At 34.7% G+C, this 20807-nt stretch overlaps 2 protein-coding genes and 1 long non-coding RNA gene across 3 annotated transcripts; 1 reads left to right on the top strand and 2 right to left on the bottom strand.

The window, feature by feature from the left end:
- Window positions 1–4622: 4622 nt before the first annotated feature.
- On the bottom strand, window positions 4623–6161 carry LOC145621038 (uncharacterized). Its single transcript, XR_014108343.1, has 3 exons — window positions 5800–6161; window positions 5462–5536; window positions 4623–4871 (listed from the first exon to the last, which is right to left on the bottom strand). It is a non-coding gene; the product is annotated as an uncharacterized LOC145621038 (long non-coding RNA).
- Window positions 6162–10831: 4670 nt separating this feature from the next.
- Window positions 10832–13312, top strand: LOC145621195 (UDP-glucose 6-dehydrogenase 3-like). The gene is made up of 3 exons (XM_081675933.1): window positions 10832–10922; window positions 11440–11536; window positions 11853–13312. The coding sequence occupies exons 1-3, from the start codon at window positions 10918–10920 to the stop codon at window positions 13251–13253; spliced, it is 1503 nt and encodes a 500-aa protein (XP_081532059.1). The 5' UTR covers window positions 10832–10917; the 3' UTR covers window positions 13254–13312.
- Window positions 13313–14464: 1152 nt separating this feature from the next.
- Window positions 14465–20454, bottom strand: LOC145621188 (uncharacterized). Its single transcript, XM_081675925.1, has 3 exons — window positions 20296–20454; window positions 15637–16033; window positions 14465–15063 (listed from the first exon to the last, which is right to left on the bottom strand). The coding sequence occupies exons 2-3, from the start codon at window positions 15726–15728 to the stop codon at window positions 14529–14531; spliced, it is 627 nt and encodes a 208-aa protein (XP_081532051.1). The 5' UTR covers window positions 15729–16033; window positions 20296–20454; the 3' UTR covers window positions 14465–14528.
- Between the last annotated feature and the right edge of the window lie 353 nt (window positions 20455–20807).

The following is a 20807-nucleotide window of genomic DNA, read 5'->3' on the forward strand; positions in this document are numbered from 1 at the left end:
CACGCATCGCATAATGTGCTGAGCAACATTTATATATCAAAGATCTATAATCATGCAAAGCATATCGTGCTTAGCTCCTTGACCTAAGCAACGTTCATTATGAAATAATCACTTCATCTATATACGTGCTTATCCTCCAGACCTAAGCGACGTTCGAGATCATTTCTTTACACCATATATGATGCTTAGCTCCATGACCTAAGTTAATTTATCTATCGTGTCAGATGATGTAATTGTCCTTAGCCTCTTGGCCTTAGAACATGTATCATGCATACATTATCTTCAAGAAAAGCAATTCGATCCATGCATGCGATTCATTTCGTCTTGCTGAACGGGAAGTTCAAAAAAAAAAAAATTCACGTCTTTCTTTTTCGGGAGAAATTCGGTACCCTCCACTCATCTCATGACGAAAATGACGAAAAATTATTCTTTTGTATTTTCGGTTGCTTGTGTCTGTGCACACACTCACTCAATACACATATACACAAAATCACAAGTCATACACATGTCATGTCATGCTTGGTCAAGTCATTGGTCAAGTCAATTGGTCAAGTCAATCATAGTCTATACGAAACCCTTCTACACGAGTCCCTTGACAAATTTTATTTTGCAGGTCTTATCTACAGCCCACGTCCGGGGACAAGTGGACCATTTACAGCCCACGTCCGAGGACAAGCGGACCATTGACAGCCCACGTCTGGGGACAAGCGGACCATTTACAGCCAACGTCCGGGGACAAGCGGACCAACTACAGCCCACGTCCGGGGACAAGCAGATCATCTACAGCCCACGTTCAGGGGACAAGCGAACCAATTACATCCCACGTTCGGGGACAAGCGAACCCTTTACAGCCCATGTTCGAGGCGGGGACAATCGAACCAACTACAACCCACGTTCGGGGACAATCGAACCATCATCATTTTAGTGATCATCTCCCAAGCGAAGACGATTCACGGCGCAAGGTTCTCGATACCCATAGACTTGCATTTTCATCATCAGACAAGTTTTTCCTCAACATGGAAAATTGTCATTTCTCGACTTTCCTCAAGCATGAAAAGTATCTCAGCCGGTGGGTTTCTTCGAGCATAGAAAACTGCCAACATTATCTGTCGACTTTCCTCAAGCATGGAAAGTATCATCCGGTGGATTCCTTCAAGCATAGGAAGCTACCAAACTCATTTGTCATCGGTACACTGGTGTCAGATATGCATTCGATCCCTTTACTCTTTTATCTGTGGAACTAACATTTTTCTGCAAGTATCGGCGTGTACAGAGTGATTTAAGATCGCAGAACATCTTAAATCATTCTCCGTCCCTATCGACTACTTTGACTATCGTTTTCAAAACTAACGTTTCTACAAACTTAGTCAAAGTGGGGGCTTCTGTAGACACCTAAAAATGTCTCCCCAAAACCAAACCCGATGATGAACAACCTTTCACCGCCATTATTAGTCGGGTTGAGTATGTAATCTTTAGAGTGCTTAAATCCATGCTCCATTCAATAAATTTGATAAAACAATCCAATTCATAGCCCATTTTCCCAAATCGTAACTTATTTTCCTCTTTTCATGGCTTTAAACCCAAAATAATTCATTTCGTGTCCTTTCTATAAAAACGTTTTGATCATTTTATTTTGGTCCATAATCTGGGTCCAATTATTAAATATTTGGATGGGGCTTGAAAAGAGCTTTCCAACGATATGTTATAAGCCCAAATCCGAGTAATAAAGAATAAGTTATGGCCAAAATACTAAACTGAGTCTAAATCGAACCTAAGCCCACCTTACCTACGACCCAATAATCATGTGGAGGGTCAAAAGGATTTAATCCCACTCCTAATCCAATTAGGATTAATTGGATTCTTCTATAAGATTCTAAAAGATCTTAATTATCCTTTTTGAAAAGATAAGATTAAAGAGTTTGAAATAGAATAAAACTCCTCTAGTAATTCGATTCGAATTGAAAGACATTCAAAGATAGTCCGAAATTATTTTCGTGCCTCACTGTTTTTATCTAATTCTTAAATGTTTGGAGAGCTCTTGAAATTATCTTTCCAATGATATATTATAATATTAATTCCGAGCTATAACGAAAAAGATGAAAGAAATACGAAACTCTATCCAAAACTGACACCGTCCCACTATTTCGGCCATATCTTTTATTATACAAAATATTTTAATCTGATTTTAATTGGGTTAGAAATTAGATTTCAAGAGCTTTCCAACGATATCTTATTCATCTTATTCCGATTTCTGGATCAAAAGATATGATAAAAACAAAAACCGTAAAAACTGCTGTCTATCGATCGCAAGAGTTTTATCCGATTCGAATTCTTATCTTTTCTTGATTCGACCCCTTTTTTTCCCTATAAATAGAGGTCATATCCCTTTTTCAATCACCAACAAGGTTGATCATCAAATCACTCTCTCTTCCTCTCTTCTACACCAAAAATCATCCTCTCTCCCTACACCAAAAATATTATCTCCTCTCTCTCTTGCTCTAGCCTAAACTCTATCAACCCTATTCTCTCATTTTATATCCCTTAAGCACTTTAAGGATTTCATACAATACCCGAAGTTCTATACTTAAACCAAGGCGTGAAAGGTAGAATTAACTGAGGGTTTGGACCAAATCATTTCTAAATTTATTTAATTTAATTTCCATTTGATTTATTTTTATTGAAGTTACTAACAGTTTATTCATGATGTATCAATTCAAGGAAACGTGGAAAGTGAGTAATTAATCACTTCATTACTCTTATTTTTATTCTTGTTGCTATTAGCATGATTAGGGTTATTATTTGATTTGACTGACGCTATTATTATTAAATTGCTTCCAATATTGATGTTGGTTTCTATTGTTATTATGATCACCATATTGCACAGTGCCGTCTTAGACATTTTTGGGGCCCTGAGAAAAATTTTAAATAGGGGCCCTGACCCTAAACTACAAAGTGTAATTTATACGTAATTTAGCAACAAAACATTTTACCCCTGATTATTGGATTAATAATTTGAATTATTTAATTATTAATTTTATACCATCGCGTATTAATTAAAATTTTGATGGCATCACAAAATTTGAAACGAGAGAGAGAAGAGGGCAATAATATAATCCTTCTATTTCATAATAATCGCAACACTAACACATATGTCAATGCACAAATTTAACTATTAATATTATTAAGAAGTATAAAATGTAAATATAATGATATATATAAGTTAATCCAAAAATATTTTACATGAAAACATACGTTTTTTATATATTGGTAAAAAGTATTAGCATGGTTATGGACTTATGGGTATAATTAGTGATAATAAATAAACCAAATATGTCTCATATATTTCTAGTATTTAAAAATTCATTTTATTTTGTAAAAAAAAATAAATAAAAAATCACAATGACGGGGCCCACTAATAGGGGGGCCCTGAGCCGTCGCTCATTGTGGTCCCCCTAATAGACGGCCCTGATATTGCATGTTAAAGGGAATATGTAATTAAAAATAACGCCTAATAAGATAATTTGGACAACTGGTTTAGGTTCATTTAATCTTGTTGTTTAATTAAGTGATCACAATATTTTAGAATAATGTGTGCATTAATATTCAACCAATTTAGCATAATAATAGTTTGGAGCAAATTGATATTTGTTTGTATGCCTTTGAGATCGCGGGTATACTTTTCACAATAAGAATCGAGTAGAGTCCAATACGGGCGAATGTGACTCCATGACTCACTTCGTACCATCATCCCCGATCCTCCTTTCGTGGTTCCGAACCATATGGAGTTAGTAATCTCATGGATTATGAATGGGGTGTAACCTTCACGGGTCAATCGTTGTTGCCTTTCGTTGTCCCTGGTTGCCTTAAATGATCCGTGAACGGTTTACAAGTTCCTTAAAAACTTGTTGGCGGCTCCCTACTTTCCTTGTTCCTAATCGTGTCCCTAATCGTTATGTCAATTCCCACTTCCTATGAGTGCCAAGCATATTCACAAGATGCTTTAACGTAGGCGCACTTCAAACGACGCCTACACTAGCATCATAACCCCAAGCTTGAACCCCACTGTGATCATACACTTAAGTATGGTGGCGTCCAAAGGGAAAGAAAAGAGATCAAAAGAGTCGCCAAAAAGTTTTAGGAACTTGTAAACCATTCACGAGGTGAAGGTTACACCCCTCAACGATCCAGGAGATCGTCAACTCCATAAGGTCTTGAACCAAACAGGGTTTGGGGATGAGGGTACTAGTCCAATCTACAAAAGAGAGAACCCGCCCTATAAAATAGGCTTCTACTTTATTCTACTCGTATTCATGTGCGCTTTTTTACTAACATGCAAACATTATATTAATCCTAAACCTGTTTATCTATGTTCGTTGAATATTAATGCACAAATTAAGCTATTATTGGCAATCACTTGAATTAAAATCACATTACCCTAAACCAAATTATAAGTTATCTTATTAAGCGTGATTTCAAGTACAAATTCTCTTTAAACATGCATAAAATTAAAGGCGTGATCAAGCATGTAACGCCCTAACCTCTAAATCAGTTATTAAGAGAATCTTAACAGTGGAATTAACCTAACACGGTCGGGACGTCACTGCCGTAAATCTCTTGGCCGTAAATCCCTCACGAGATTTACAAGGCAACAAACATACTTAATTAACAAACTTGATTTATAAAACATAGTGATCTATTTATAACAAACATTATTCTTAATTTTTACAATAGAAATCCTATCTTATCTCAAACTTTACTAAGTAGCTTAGTCTTACTATTCAAATTAAACAACTTAAATCTATAACTACTATTAAGTGATAACTGAAATTAAAATCCTCGCTACTACTCGTCTCCATCATCCCCAGCAGAACCTAAAACATCAAAACATAAAAACGGGTGAGCCGAAGACTCAGTAACGAACTACTCTAGTAGTGTAACATCATTTCAATTCATTTTAGTTAATAAAACAGGGAGAATGGAATATCTTAAAACATTTAATAAAATTCATATAATGATATATATAACGTTCATATTAACATGCTAGTCGCTGGCAAGTATGACATGGCGGAACGTCTTCCGCGATGGGCCGGTGCCCATAACATAGAGCAGATGCTCGACATAGTTGGGCTAATGCCCCATGGGTACATGCATGACCGAAAAGTAACCTGTAAACATATACTGCCAGACGGACTAGGTCTTTCACTGTTATTTATCATGTTGTGTAACTTTTACATAAGTCATTCATAGATTCATGACATACTTTTGTAAGATCCAAAGATCAATAAAACAACGTTTATCAATAAAATCATTCATATAAATCATTAAACTGAAGTACATTAATAAACACGTTCATCATCCCGCAAGTCATTAAATCCAGAGATATAAATAACTTTCAAAAATGACATCATGATTTTATAAACACATTTCGAAGGGAATTGTGGGTACTAGCAATAGCCGTTACCTCGATTTACAGTCTGATAACCTTCCTGTTAGCCTTTATTCTATCGTTCTCACTGAGCTCCGAGGTCCGATTCTTCTTGAAAATATAAATTATTGCATTAGTGGGAAAAATGATTAAAACTATACTCTTTAATTATTTTAGTATAAAATCAACAAACTTATTTCTAAATACAAGTAATACCATACGTAGCTTTATGACTCAAAGAAGTCATAGTTTTTCCACTAAATCATTAACTTAAGTATAAGAATTATTTTTGTATTACAAGAAAAACAATACTAGATATAACAAGATTTCTCTTTAAAGAATAAATATGAACATTGAAACAATACTACTTATACCTTGGGCTAATTAGTAGTATACGAAGCAATAAGGTAATGGGTCTTAGAAGGCCATTTTCATTAGTTTGACAAGAAAGTTTACGAAAGGAGAAAATAAAGTATATAATGAGTTAATGACACTAGTGAACGGTGATGACGTTTTATATATACATAGAGTAGTATGGTTGCTAGAATGAACTTGAAAGAAAGAAGAAGATAAGATCAAGATTTGCTAAATTGATAATCATGGGGTTTTGAGTGACCAATTATATGGAAAGGCAACATTAGACTTTGTATTATAAAGCTCTTAACCGTGAGGAGAATAGAGAAGCAAGAGGTGGGTTTTGTTTTCTAGTTGAATGAAGCAAAGTTTATCCTTTGCTCTTTTGTTTCTTAACGGTGAAGGATCAATAGCTTACAAGAAAAGATTATAAAAGTTTATTAAGTGATAAGATTATCACAAGAATTAGGCAACTAATGGTAAAGGAAACAGTGAGAAATGAAATTATCAATTCTTTTCTTAGTGGTAAAAAAGGGATGAAGTTAGGAGGTGGATTTTGTCTCTTATGATAAGTAAGGGCATTTTGGTCATTTTATTTTCTCGGGTAAAAATACATATTTTGATACAAATCTTTAAACATTTTACTGACCGGAAATAAGCTGTAAAATAATAATTTACTTTCCTTAAAATTAGCTTCTAAAATAATATAATATTAAAATAAAATTCAAGATTAAAACATTCGTTCTTGTTAAAACAGAGACAAAACTTTAATTAAGCTAATAAAATAAATATTAGCGTATAATAAATCAGGTTTTAAAATCTCGGGTATTACAAAGCAATAACAATAATAATATCAAGCAACATAATAATTATAACAATTAGGGAAATTCTCTTTGGTGAACTCCAAGTTTTTAAGTTTCCATGTGGTAAACATTCTTAAATTTTATTATCAATGATAAACCTAAATTTTGATTACCATTGATAAGTGTTATTTTAATAAAAAATCCTAAACTATAGTTAGTTAGTTTTTTTTTTAATAATTAAATTATTATAGAAATATTTTTTTTAAAAAAAAAACGCCACCCAACCAGCAACCCCGACCACCAGCCCTCCCTTTGCCGGCGCCACTGCCACCCAGACCCCCTCCCCTTTTCTGGCGCCGGCGACCAGCCGTTCCCCTCCTTCTTCGATTTCCACCTCTCTTCCCTTGTAACCACCTGGAACCTCACCTCCCCCACCCTCGAAACCACCTGGAAACCTCCCCCACCCCAAAAACCCTCGGCGACCTCTCCTCCATCCCCGAAAACCCCGGCCACCCAGCCCACCACTCACGAAAAAAACCTAATCGGCCCTCATACACCCTCACAAAACCCTCGGTGAACTCTCCACCACCCCCGAAAATTCTAACTGCCCAGCCCACCACCCTCCAAAAATCTTAAACTCTTTCCCCACCCACAATTAGGATTTTTCGAGGATGGCGGCTGGGGTTTTCGAGGGTTTTGGGGAATAGGGGAGAGAGGGGTTTCTTGGGGTGGGTTTGGGGGAGGGGATGGGCTTGGCGCCGGCGCCGGCACCGACGTGGGGGAGGGTTTTTTTGGTGTTTTTGGGTTGGGTTTAGTGTTTCTAGGGCGGCGAACAGAGGTTGGGAGAGGTCGGCGTTTCCAGGGGTGGGGGAGGACGGCGCGCCGATGAAGGTTGGGCGGTCGGTGCGCCGGCGTGGGTGGGTGCAGGGGAGGGGGAGCTGGCTGTGGGTGGGGGGAAGGGGTGGTTGATTTTTTTTTTTTAAATTTTAGTATAATTATTAAATTATTAAAAAAATAATTAAAAACCTAACTATAGTTAAATGTTATTGTTAAAAAAATTAAAAAACCAAACTATAGTTAAATTTTTTATAAAATATGATAATTAATGGCACCATTAATAATTATAAAAACTTTAGGAGTACCAAAGATAATTTTAAAAAACTTTGTTTACCACTTAGAATTTTATAAACTTGGAGTTTACCAAAGAGAATTCCCTAGCAATTATAATCATAATAAGGCATAATAAAGCTTAATAATAATAGCAAGATCCTAGGCATGATACTAACAAGATTAATAACAAATCCTAGCATGTCACTAAACATCAAAGATCAAAGCTTTAAACAGAACATGGTACTAACATAATATAAGAAAGAGTAAAAGGCACCCTAAGCATGATACTAGAAAGCAATAAATAACATCCTAACATGATACTAGGAATATTAAAACAATATAAGCATGCTTTCTACATTGAAATAAAATAGGGAGTAAGCTAATTACTTACTTTGAAGCCTTATACCTCTTTCTAATAGCAAAATACACGAGTTAATAAACTTCAATGAAAATAATTAATCAAAGAATTAGAATTGAAAGAAAGAGTTAAAAAGTTTAGACTGGATTTGGAACCAAGCCCTCAAAAAAAGCATAAACCTTTCACGTCTAGGGCGAAAGCAACTTCGAACTTGGCTAGGTGTTTTTGGATCTCGTGAGTGCGGAATTTTGTTTGTAAAAGGGTTGGTTTAGAAAGAGAGAGAAAATCAAGGAATCCTTGATGAGAGTTGATGAATAAAAACAGGGGTTCAGGACCCTATTTATAAGAAAAATAGTCCGGAAATAGGTAGAATTTGAAAAGGAATAAAATTCCACGCTGTCGCCGCAAAACGACCTTGTCACTTGGCGACAAGCTCTGTCACGTGGCGACAAGCCTGTCGTTTGGCGACAGCTTGGATTTTCACGCGCTTTTTATCACGGAATCTACTTGTCAATCAAAATTGATCTGTAGAGTCCGTATGAAAACCAAAATCGTGTTTTTCATAAAATAATATTTTATTTCAAATTAAACTTATCAATCCACAATTATCAATTCTAATTCCATAAGGTTTTAAGAGAACCTTCTAGAGAATTCTAGAAGACTATAATTAATCCTAATAGCTTTAGGAATGATAATTGACATTGGACCCTCCTCTAGATCATTAGGCCGTATGTAAGGATCAAACCGGGCCCAGTTTAGTATTTTGGCCATAACTTCCTCATTATTCATCGGAATTTGGCTTATAATATATCGTTGTAAAGCTCTTTGCAAGCCCCATCTAACTACACTATTATTAGACCTGTATCATGGACCAAACTAAACTGGATTGACTATTTTCATGAAATAGAGTTGGTTTTTGAAAACAAAAAGAAAGATTTTTAATAAAAAGTAACACTTGACCTTTCACACTTTCACTTCATTCGATTATGGTTCGACGCGAAAGGCATTCATCACTGGGTTTGGTTTTTGGGGAGATACAAATGGGTGTCTACAACACCGTTTGATTATTTTTCAATAATCCAACCTTTAATGTCAATCTGCTTCAAATAGCCTTAAGTTACCTGTAATCGGTTGAATAGGTATTTTTTCAGTTAAGATCAATTTACACGTGTCACAACGTGATTAGTTAAAAAATAAGTTTTAATTTTAATTTTTAAGGAAATGATTATTATTAATTACCATTAATTAATTATTTTAAACTAACTTTTGTAAAAATAATTAAAAATATAAAAAAAATTTAACTATTTTAACACCCCCAGCCCCCAGCCACCTCCTCAACCCCACGATCGGCCTAAACCAGGCCATATTCCCCCTCGCGCCCACATCTCAACTCCCCCGAGCCACCGCCCATTCCCTACCCTCTTCTGTTGCCTCTAAAACACCACACTTGTTATCGAAACAACGAGCCAAAATCAATGTGTTATCGAAACAACGAGCCAAAATCAATGTGTGGGAAGGGGAAGGGACCAAAATCAAGGCGTGCGAAGGGAAGGAGCCAAATTCGGAGCAGGTAGGAATGGCAGTAGGTCGGGTCAAATGGGAGACCCGCCTCATCCGCCCAAGTGGGGCAAGGATGGAGGGAAGTTTGGCGAGTGATGAGGCGAGGATGGGTATAATAATTGTACCCACCATGGATGGTGGGTCAGATATGGATTTTAGAGTAAACTTTCCCCATCACCGTCTCATACCCGCCTTATACTACTTTTCGTAAAGGTTGAAACAAGCTTGGAAGAGCTTAGAATCTAAACTGTAATCATGTAAAATATTTTATTAATAACATTAACGTCGTATACAAATTTTGTCAAGTGGATGTAAAGCTAGGTTTATTAAAAATAATAATTCATCATATTAATGTCATTATGGTAGCGGGTATGAGGCGGGTATGGATATCCAAATGGGTGGTGGTAGATGAATATTAACTTGTACCCGGCGAGGCGGGTGTGGATGTGGAAAATTGCACCCGCCATGGATGGTGGGGTTGGGATGGGTACAAGATTTTTAGGCGGGTATGGGATTGGAGGCACCATCCTCTGCATCCGACCCACCCCATTGCTATCCTTAGGAGCAGGGAAGGGTAGGGGTGGAAAAGGGACAAAGGGTGGGGTTTTTCGAGGGTATGGAGGTTGGGATCGAGACGGGGAAGGAGTTTTTTTACTTTTTTGAGGGTCGGGGTGGAGGTGAGTCGGCGATTTAGGGAGAGGAGGGTGGGTGGCCGGTGTAGCGCTCCGGCGCTGGTGGGCAAGTATAGGAGTCGGGCCGGTGGAGATGGCAACCGTGGAGGGTGGTTGGACTAGCGGTGGGAGTTGTTTTTTAATTAATCAAATGACAATTTTTAAGTTTTTCTTTTAAAATAAAATTATGATTTTTTTTTTATCAATCAAATGCCGACACTTGTCGCGTAACTTTCTTTAACAAGTGAAATGACCGGTTGTGACCATTTAAAACTGACTGGCATTAAAGGTCATATTATTTAAAACTAATCGAAATGTAAATTATTTTAGATGAACGAGGCAAAAGCTGAATTATAGCTAGCAATTTTTCCTTTATTATACTCCGTATCTAAATCTCTAGGAATTACGGAGTACTTAATTAGAAGCTGAAATAAATTGGGCCTTAGACAGTGGGCCCTGGGCTTCGGTAGCACTCTTTGGCGTGCCGTGGTCAGCAAGCTAAAACGAGACTAGCTATTTCCCTTACAAAACAAAAACAAAAACAAAAAAAAGTTAAAACGAGACAATATACTAGTGGATCAGATCATACAACAGAGACGCAATTTCGGAAGATCAGAGGGTAGAGCAGCAAAAAAAATGAGGTAGTCCATCGATGTTGCTTGATTTGTTCATACAATACATGAATTTGGTTGCTTAATTAGGTCATATATTTGATGATTCTAACTTTACATATTTGTACTTTAGCTAAAATAGTTTGCAAACCATCAACAAATCAATTGTATTCAGTCTATGATAATAAGGGTTTGGCAATTAAGGATGAAAATCAAAGAAGAAACACAAACAATGGGAATAGGGTTGGACAATGTTGTTAAATGGTTGTCAAGCTGATTCTTTATATTAGTGTAATTTTTATTGTGTAATAGAAATTGATTTCTGATTATGGAGAAAACCCTTTTGAAGGCACATATATTAATTGTTTGAACTTATTATATAGCTTATTAATTGAACATTGCTAAGATCAATTTCTGTGTAATTTATGATTGTTTGGAACTTGTATAGCTAAATATTAATGATTTTGATCCTATAATTTTAACATTTTGTATGTGATTATAACTTCAGAAGAAGTAACATACTTACCTTAAATTATTTCGACTACAGTGATATGAACGATTCTTCTGATTACGATGATCAAGATATCTCCGACGATGTAAGTAATCCTAGTGGTGGTCCTGATGATGAAGATGTTACACCACCTGTAAGTTCTAAACATTATTATTGTTTTTGATAAAATTTATTTCTTGTTACAATATATCTTAACACATGTGTTTGACCTTATTGTTTACAAACAAAATATATAATCTGTGCAAACTTCACTAGTTGGTATCATTTGAAATGCATTAGATTAAACTAATTTTTATAACATATATACTTTGATGATATTGGTATGAAATATTTTGTTTGTTTGATACTTATACCTATAAGTAAATATGGTTTGGATTATCAACAAGTTTACAAATTGTTTTCGCTTGGTTTGATGATATTGATAGGAGGTATTTTTGTTTCATTTACAGCCCATGTTGGAAGATATAGAAAGAATATGTTGTATAGGTGGAGGAAGGGTTGGAGTTTTAAGTATGATGGTGCTTGCTCACTATTGGCACGATAAAGATTTCGTTGTTTTGGATAAGGATGTTGAGAAGATTAATGATATGAATGGTATCAATGAAGCAGATGAGAGAGTTATGCCTTTTTCTGAGCCTGGTATGGATTTTTATCTTAACGAAGGTATTGACAGGGGAAATCTACATTTTAGCTCCAATATTGATGAAGAACTTGATCTATGTCAATTGATTTTTATTGCGGTTGACATTCCTCTCAAGATAAAGCCCAAAGTACTCAAGAATGACTTGGACATCAAGAACTTTGATGATGCTATCAAGAGCATACTCCAATCAATCGATAGAATACTCGTTAGGAAGTACGTAGCTATCAAATCTACTGTACCAGTTGACTATAAATCAAACATTGCAGACCACATTAATGGGTTTAACAATGCTGGTTATCTTAGCGTCATCACAAACCCGGAGTTCTTTTCTGTTGGCACCGCTGTTCAAGATTTGCTACATCCTCAGAAGGTGGTATTAGGTAACTTTTATGAGGGTCAAAATAGTTTAATTCTTTTCAGGGATTTGTATGCAGGAGTGGTCAATGTTGATAACATCGAAATCATTGGTTCACAATCTTCTGTGCAAATAGGGAAGTTATTATCTAATGCAGTTCTTGCAGCTCAGTTAACACTTATGAATATAGGATCTACCTTATGTGAAAAGGTCGGCTCAAATTTCGATGATGTGAGAAGCACCATAACTGCAAACTCAAGATTGAATCAGGATTTTATCAATTCGAGACCGGGTTATGGAGGTATGGGTTTGACAAAAGACATAGATTATTTGGCATATTTATGTGAATATGTAGGGATGACAAATGAGAAGAAGTTTTTTACAATGATTAGTGAGATGAGGAGAAGAAAGATGGATGAATTAGTGCAGACTGTTTCACACATGATCGGAGGCTCTTTGGATATAGCTATATATGGATTTTCTAATAAAGTGGATTCAGATGATATCAGAGAATCTCCTGCAATTTACATTTGTCGATCGTTGTTGAAGATTAATGGTATTCGTCTGAAAATATTTGATCCATTAGTTTCTGAAAATACGATCCTGAAATGTTTTGCTCCTAGAGAGAGAAATCGAATATTGGTTGCTGATAACATAGAAGGTGCTTGGGATGTTGAAGCAATGGTCTTCTTAGTTGAATGGCCAATGTTTGCTACTATGTTGGAGGAACAGCGTGTTGAGCTAGTTAACACAATGAGAAGGCCAGCCTTTATCTTTGATTGCTGTGATTTGATTGACGATGTGAATGGTTTTGATCATATTCAGATCTACCGATTAGGAAAACCTATATAGTATGCTGGTGAGGTGAAGGTGAAGGTGAAGGTGATAGTGATGAGTTTTGATGATGATTGAGATGGCAGATGATGGGGGGAAGCAGGGGATCAAATCTCCATTTCACACGCTCCTTTGAGTTAGATTAAATGTTAATGTTTTGTAATGAAATTGGGTTAATTTTAGTTTGAGTATTGAAACTTTAGTACTGTAATATGATTTTGCTTTGATTTTGAACATCTCTTAATTCGTACTTTTGCTCTAGTATTCTACTTATTGGTGAACCTATTGGGTTGTATACTTTGATATGATTACATGTTTATTTCATCAAGTGGATCGTTTTGCATAGGGTTGGAAAAAATTGACACAACACAATACCCAACCCGAGACTTACAACTTTGGGTCAAAACTCTCATCCTATTTAATTAATTAGGTTGACAAGAAATTTTTGCAAAAAAAAAAATTAAGGTTGACAAGAAATTAAACAGGTTAGATTAAAGTTGAAAGTTTCAAATCGTAAGTGACACACCTAACACGTCAACCCAATATTAAATCCTTTGAATGAATAATATCATAAATTGCAATCCATTACGTCAAAAACAGAAAATTGCAAACCACACTATCGTTTCACTGAAAACTTTTATGATATAAATATTTTGGCGGCCAACTGACTAAAAAAAAAACCCAGCGACAATTTGGTAAAAAGACAACATTTAGCTCAAAATATCTAATTTTTTCAACACTATAAAAATCCTAATTTAACTTTTTTGTGTTTTTAATTTTTTTTCGACAAGCTCTTTAAAAATCCTTATTTAATATGAATTATTAATTTATTTATGTCATCCCTTTTTTATTTTGCTGAATCCCAATACCAAATTTATATTCAATCCGCTTGTCAAAAAAAAATATTATTTTCAATCCCTTTTAAAAGTTTCGTTAACAAGGGGTATGAAAATTAAGTGAAAATTGATACTTAAACTTTTTTTTTATTATCTTGAAATTTGGTATAAAAAAACACGGAAAAGAAACTAAATTAAGTATTCGAGAGTAATTTGTCGGAATTTTTTAAATTTTTTAGGTTAATTGTCACCTGAGATTAGTTTATTTTTCAAATTGTCGCTTAGGGTTAGTTTTTAGTTTTTATTACCAAATTGTCACTAAGAGTCTTTTTTTATTTACCAACCTAGTCAATTAGCCATATTTTGGCTGGTAAAAATTTTGGGAGAGGGAAATTTAATCGCAATTTCCTTTTTATAAATTAAAATGTTATAGACAACATTACAAGTAGATTAAATTTTAAATATACTTCCAATAACGATAATTTGTAAGTCGACCCTTCATTTTTGGATAGCAGCATTTCCAAGTTGCAGAACATGTAGGACAACGCTGTTTAGTGCACCTCAAGTGCAACTTTATACCAGCAGCCTTACAGCGAATCTCTTCTTCATTCCACTCCACGGATTGAGATATCCCAATCCTAGCAGTCTTTGAGCAGTCACGAACACAGAAACTATGTCGGGTATCCAACACCTCCAATCGTTTGTGCCCATCTAATATTGTTGACAATGCAGTGACTGATAAAGCACATGAGATGAGATACAATCGTCTGAGTCTAGGACATTTATCACGGATTGCTATTGCTGCTGCATCATTTACAACCCCAAATAACTGGAGACTTTCAACCTTTTCAAAGCAGACTGAGCAGAATACAAACAGATCTACAGGACACTTTACTTTCTTCAACTTCCTCCAATAACGCATAGCTTGCATAAAATATGAATGTCTGTAACCCAATGCCTCAGAAATAACCAACTGCTGCAGCGAGGGTGTCCTGAAAAGTGCACATAAATTTCATAAAGAAGGCATACCCTAAGATTAACATTAGCAAATTGCATACTGATATCTTGATACATTTGATGAATCCAATTTTATCTGTAGTACTCCGTTATTCTGCCATCTTAATAAAATATCATTCAGTGAGTAAAGCCATCTTCAAGAGTCCCATACCCGGATTTTTCCTCCCAAAATGCCCCTGCTACTTAACAATCAACTCCCAAAAACCACTATATACGCCTAAAACATTGAAATAAATGTACCCACAACCCCTGTTATCCTTTAACTTTCAGGAAACATCCTTTGACAATTTCAATGGCATTCTCAAGATCCAATAAGTTAAATCTCTATAAAGATCAACCATAGGAATTCACACTGCTGACAAGTGATAATAAAGACTGGGAAGGAACCAAAAAAACATTCCATTTTCAATGGGATCAACTATAAAAAGACAAAGTTGACAAGAAATTCATCTACCTTTCAGCTATATAGACATACTTGTGTGTTGTGTGACTGGCAAAGTTTTACCAAGGCACAATACAGACAAAATTGACAAAAAAAATTCATTTACCTTTTCGCAATATAGACATACTTGTGTGGCTTTAGCACAGTTTCACCAATGATCAATGCAGAACAAGAGTCAACTGGCTTAATATCCAACATATGCTTCAGGAAACAAAGGTATCTTCTCTGAAACCTGGGAAAATCACGGTCATTCTTCAACTTGTGGGGATCTATTGACTTTGAGGTTGATCACACCACAAGGTGACAATGAGTCTAATACTGCGGCCAACCACGACTTGCTCACCAAACATGCAACGTAAAGCCTACAACGCCAAGGCACTCTGTTAATTATACCCATTAATACATCGTAGTCCAAGTCATCCCAGCTTCGCACCATAGTAGGGCCAGTTTCCGCCCTAGATGCTGCTCTAGAAAGTCTTGCAGCCTTCAATCGCATCTTTATACTGACAATATATGACAGAGGGACAAAGAGATTCAATCAAAACCAACCATAAAATGGCTCCATAAAAAGACATGCAGTAGATATAATATTCGATTGAATTCTATTTCTAACCACGCTTTCTACCTTCTACAACACAACCTAAATTAGATGCAATTGCACAGCCATCAGATGTTGGAATAATTTCAAAACTAGTTTTGCTTTTTTAATGCAGCGAGCTTCTAAATAAAAAACATGACAACTGAAGAAGTGATGACAAAATGTAGATCCTAAGCAATTTTGGCCAACTATACATACATTGCATGGCTGAACAGCTAAAATAACGTTGCCGTAATTCAAAGTTTGCCTTTTTAGTCCATCTTTTTGCTCAATAACAACTACAATCATATAATAATAAATTAATAAGACCAACTAGATTAATTTTACATATAATATCTATGTAATTTATCAGCACTTAGATAAAAAAAAATTAAAAAAAAAGAATCTGGAATTCCATCGAACAAATTTTAAATTAATACTCAAACCACCAATCAACACAATTCTACCGAAGCCAAGAATTGTTACAAACAGGATAAACCAAGTATTATCTAATCCCTCAACACTTCAAACAATAACTGCAAATTAATTTTTTTACAGCAATAACAACAGAAACCTTAAAATGAATATTGAAAATTGAACTGAACTTGCAATTGGGTTATGCCAATTAGTGGAAGAGACTTTTCTAAACCAAATAAACAACCAACTCCTCTGTGGGAAGCTCATTCAAGCCCGTAAAAGGGGGAACAAACTACCTAAAGACCGTAGGACTCAACAGAGGCCGATGATCAAACAAAAACGAGGGTTGCGATTACGAACTCAAATGCATTGTTGGCCCTATAGAGTAAGTTTGAGAGCCCCAAATTTGTTGCGGAACAATTTTATGGGTTCCAAAGTTCAAATGTGGGTGTGAAGGTGGTACATCAGAAGGTCTCTTATAAATGCTACTAAGACTGTAACTATTATTTCTAGAGTGTGAGGCTTAAGGGAGAAAACTAATTAAATATTTTGAGGAAATTACATCCGGAGCATAAAGATGTATTTTGCCTTCCCAACAATACGTGAAATTTAATACCATTCAAATATATTAGAAATCTATATAGATAATGTTTCGGTAGAATTTAAGTACTCTATAATTGAATTAAAATATGTATTGTAAGATGTCATTAATAAACATAAGATTTACCATCTCGAATTTGCAAAGTGTTAATATCCCGTTAATGCATGGGATATTGATAATATAAGAAAAATATATATAATGTTTCAATAGAGGTTAAAGTACTCTGTAATCATACTTCACAATTAATGACATTTTAACGATAGAACACATATTTTAAAAAATATACCTCCTTTCTTATTTTAAATCAAAACACCTATGTATCTAAAAAGAGTATAAACTGCAACTCTGTGTTCATCAACAATACATTGTTGATGTGCTTACCCTGCATACCAATAGCTTGATTCATGCTTTACTAGTTTCTCAATCAAATCAATAATCATAAACATGCAATCTATGAAAGAACAAAAAAAAAATCATTTTTGCTACTTTGTCAGTGATAAGTCTGATAACCAAATTCATATCAAATCGACAGAACACAAAAACTACCACGTTTCATCACCAAGTTAAACCTAAAATTTCCCAACCTAAAAGGATTCAAAATTAATTTAGCCAAATAATAGAAATTGCATCTTTCTTCACATTATCAGAAACCCAAAATCATCATCAGTGATTCAGCCATACAAGTGAGGCAAACATAACAAGACAGCAAGGGCCACTTTATTAACCATGATCAATTTATATAATGGCGAAAAATTCAGGAACATAATTTATGCATCTTTCTTTCCCCTCTTCATGCAATTTCAAATAAATCCCAAAAATTGGGCCATGATAAATTCTTTACATGATATGGATTGAAAATTTGTTCGGTAAAAATTTGCTGCAGGCATGTAAGTGAGTTATTCAAACAATGAATGACAAAAAAATTCGGCAGAAATTATACTATAATCAATCAGTAATTCTGTGATAAGATAACAAAAAATTATAATCAAGTGAGATTTAGAAATAGAATCACCAGCAAAGAGTAGATAAAAAAAAAGGGTGCACATGCTAATACCGATCTAGCGCTGTTATCAGACAACAAATAACAAGAAAAACAGAGGCAAGATATGAAAAGAAAAAATCTGCAAGAGATGCAATCTTCGGAAATACAGAAGACATCTTAAATAATACTACTTGAACCGTATCAGACCTCAAACATTTTTAATATATATATATATATACACACACACACACACTATGTTACTCGGACTTGGGTACCCATGTCCGACACGGGTATGTGTCCAAGTGTCCGACTCGGCTACTTTGTGGAAAAAATTTATGATTTTGAACTAAAATGAAGTGTTCGAGTGTCATACCCATGTCCGAGTGTCGAGGGTCCGACATGGGTACTTGAGGTAAAACGAAGAGTCCGAGTAACATAGTATATATATATATATATATATATATATATATATATATATATATATATATATATATATATATATATATATATATATATATAATCAGACTAAAAAGCGCAGAACTTTCTTGATTTTGACAAAATATATGAATAAATCCATCAAATATTATAAACATATGAAAACCCCAATGCCCAATAACTAACAATGCAATTAAGAAATGCTAAACATACCGCCAATTGAATCAGAATAAAATCCAAAAAAATATTTATATTGAGACAAAACTAAATGCACGAAATTTTCTCAAATTTAGCAACATATAAGAACCCATCAAAAATTATAGCCAAATGAAACTATAAATTTCAACACCTAACAAATTAACCAAACAATTATGATTACAACAAATCCCTTCTGCAATATTCAAATTCTGCATTTTACCATTAATACCCAATTATAGTCACTTAGATTATGAACAGAAGACGAACAATTACCAAATAATGAGGCAATTACACAACTAAAATCTTAAACCCTGACAGATTGAGTTCCAATTTCCTCAAAACAGCAACAATACCAATGGATGTGACAGAAATGCAAAACCCTGGTGAACAGAATTCGAAGTAAATTATAGTATTTTTTTTCATTAGAAAATTCAGATAAGGGGATTAGTCAAACTTATTACTTAACTACACTATACATCAGTAAGAAATCATTACATATCACCTAATAAGGGTGTATTTTATTCACCTGATTTTAACTTATATGAACTTATCTAAATTTAAGCGAACTTATTAAAACTTATTGTAGTTGTAATTTGAACTTGGATAACTTATTAGTGAATCAGTGTCAGTGATCAATGCAATTAATATTTTACATTGTATTGTTCATTAGTGTTCAATTCACTTTTAAAACAAAATGATAGTGGCCATATGCAAACATGTAATACTCTCAACTAACCATGTTTTAACAGTAGTTTACTAGTTTCTACAGCTCCTGCAACAAGAATACTATACCATAATTACCAACCATGATTTAACATCAAACATTCAATTCCAAAATAAAAAAATTATGAATTCAACTCTTAAAATGTTCACTCTTTTTCATCATTAGTTAATCACAACAATCAAATTAGGGAAAAGAGATCTAATTTCATATTCAATTATCTCAAAAAATACATAATTTTAGGGATATTTGATTCAATAATCAAATTAGGCTGATAAAGTTCACTCCTTTTTCATCATCAGTAAATCACAACAAGCCATATGCAAGGTTAATAAAATAAAAAGCACATCAGTTCATATAAAATTAACTTTAATTTATCACCAAAAAAATTATAAAAAATGTAATTTTATTCATCATTACAAATTCCATCAACCCCGGATGCATAAAATCTAAATATTGATATTTGTTCAACCAAAATATGCAAAGATTTTCCACCAAAAAAATTAAAAGAACCCCATATTAGATAGTAAGAAGATCCCACCAGAGATGAGCAGGGCAGGAGGGGCGGCCGCCCTAGGCCCAGGGAAAAGAGATCTAATTTCATATTCAATTATCTCAAAAAATACATAATTTTAGGGATATTTGATTCAATAATCAAATTAGGCTCATAATTTTCTTTTCTTTTGGTTATGATGTTGCATAATCTAAGAATTTAGAACCAATAGTTCAGATTTACGAACCCTAAACTTAACGCGCTGATAATTGGATTGAATTAGATCAAAATAAACCCTAGATTGTAAATTGATATGATGATAACAACAACAAACAACTTACCTTAGAAGCTGCTTCAATGGGGGATACAAGAATTTGATTCAACGGAGAACGCTTCCATGGAGTCTACGCTTCAATGAAATAAGTTAGAGATGTAGGAAACTAGGAATGGAGGCCTTTTAAAAGCCATCACCCGCCACATTTATACAGTAATACGGCCAATACGGGTTAGATCCGTCTAATTATTAAATGGCACGGATCTTTATATGATCGTAAATGGGGCAGAGCGGGCTTTATAATATAAGGGTTTTTAGTAGAAGCGATAAACATATCAAAAGACATTGTTCACTAATCAAAAGCAACATCAGGAAACATGCTCTTGCCAAAATAAGGGTGCATTACAGCAGCTTGCAGTGCCATACATCAAATGTGGCTTGTCTGAGTGGGGATATCAACCTGGCTGACTTGTGAAGGACCCTGTTGTACATCATATTGAGAAGGACCCTGGTTAAGTACAGAACCATCTGCACCAAACAGGACTCCCACACCAAGTGGTAGACTTCCACCTCTTGATC

Source organism: Chenopodium album, chromosome 27, assembly GCF_948465745.1.
Source record: "Chenopodium album chromosome 27, dcCheAlbu1.1, whole genome shotgun sequence".
Lineage (NCBI taxonomy): Eukaryota > Viridiplantae > Streptophyta > Magnoliopsida > Caryophyllales > Amaranthaceae > Chenopodium > Chenopodium album.

Bases quoted from the DNA above. Each gene is read 5' to 3' on its own strand.
- LOC145621195 (XM_081675933.1), top strand. The intron at 11,537-11,852 runs GTAAGTTCTAAA...TTTCATTTACAG, and splicing joins ATGAAGATGTTACACCACCT to CCCATGTTGGAAGATATAGA.
- LOC145621188 (XM_081675925.1), bottom strand. From the start codon at position 15,728: ATGTTGGATATTAAGCCAGTTGACTCTTGTTCTGCATTGATCATTGGT. The intron at 15,064-15,636 runs GTAAATGAATTT...TGCACTTTTCAG, and splicing joins TATGTCTATATTGCGAAAAG to GACACCCTCGCTGCAGCAGT.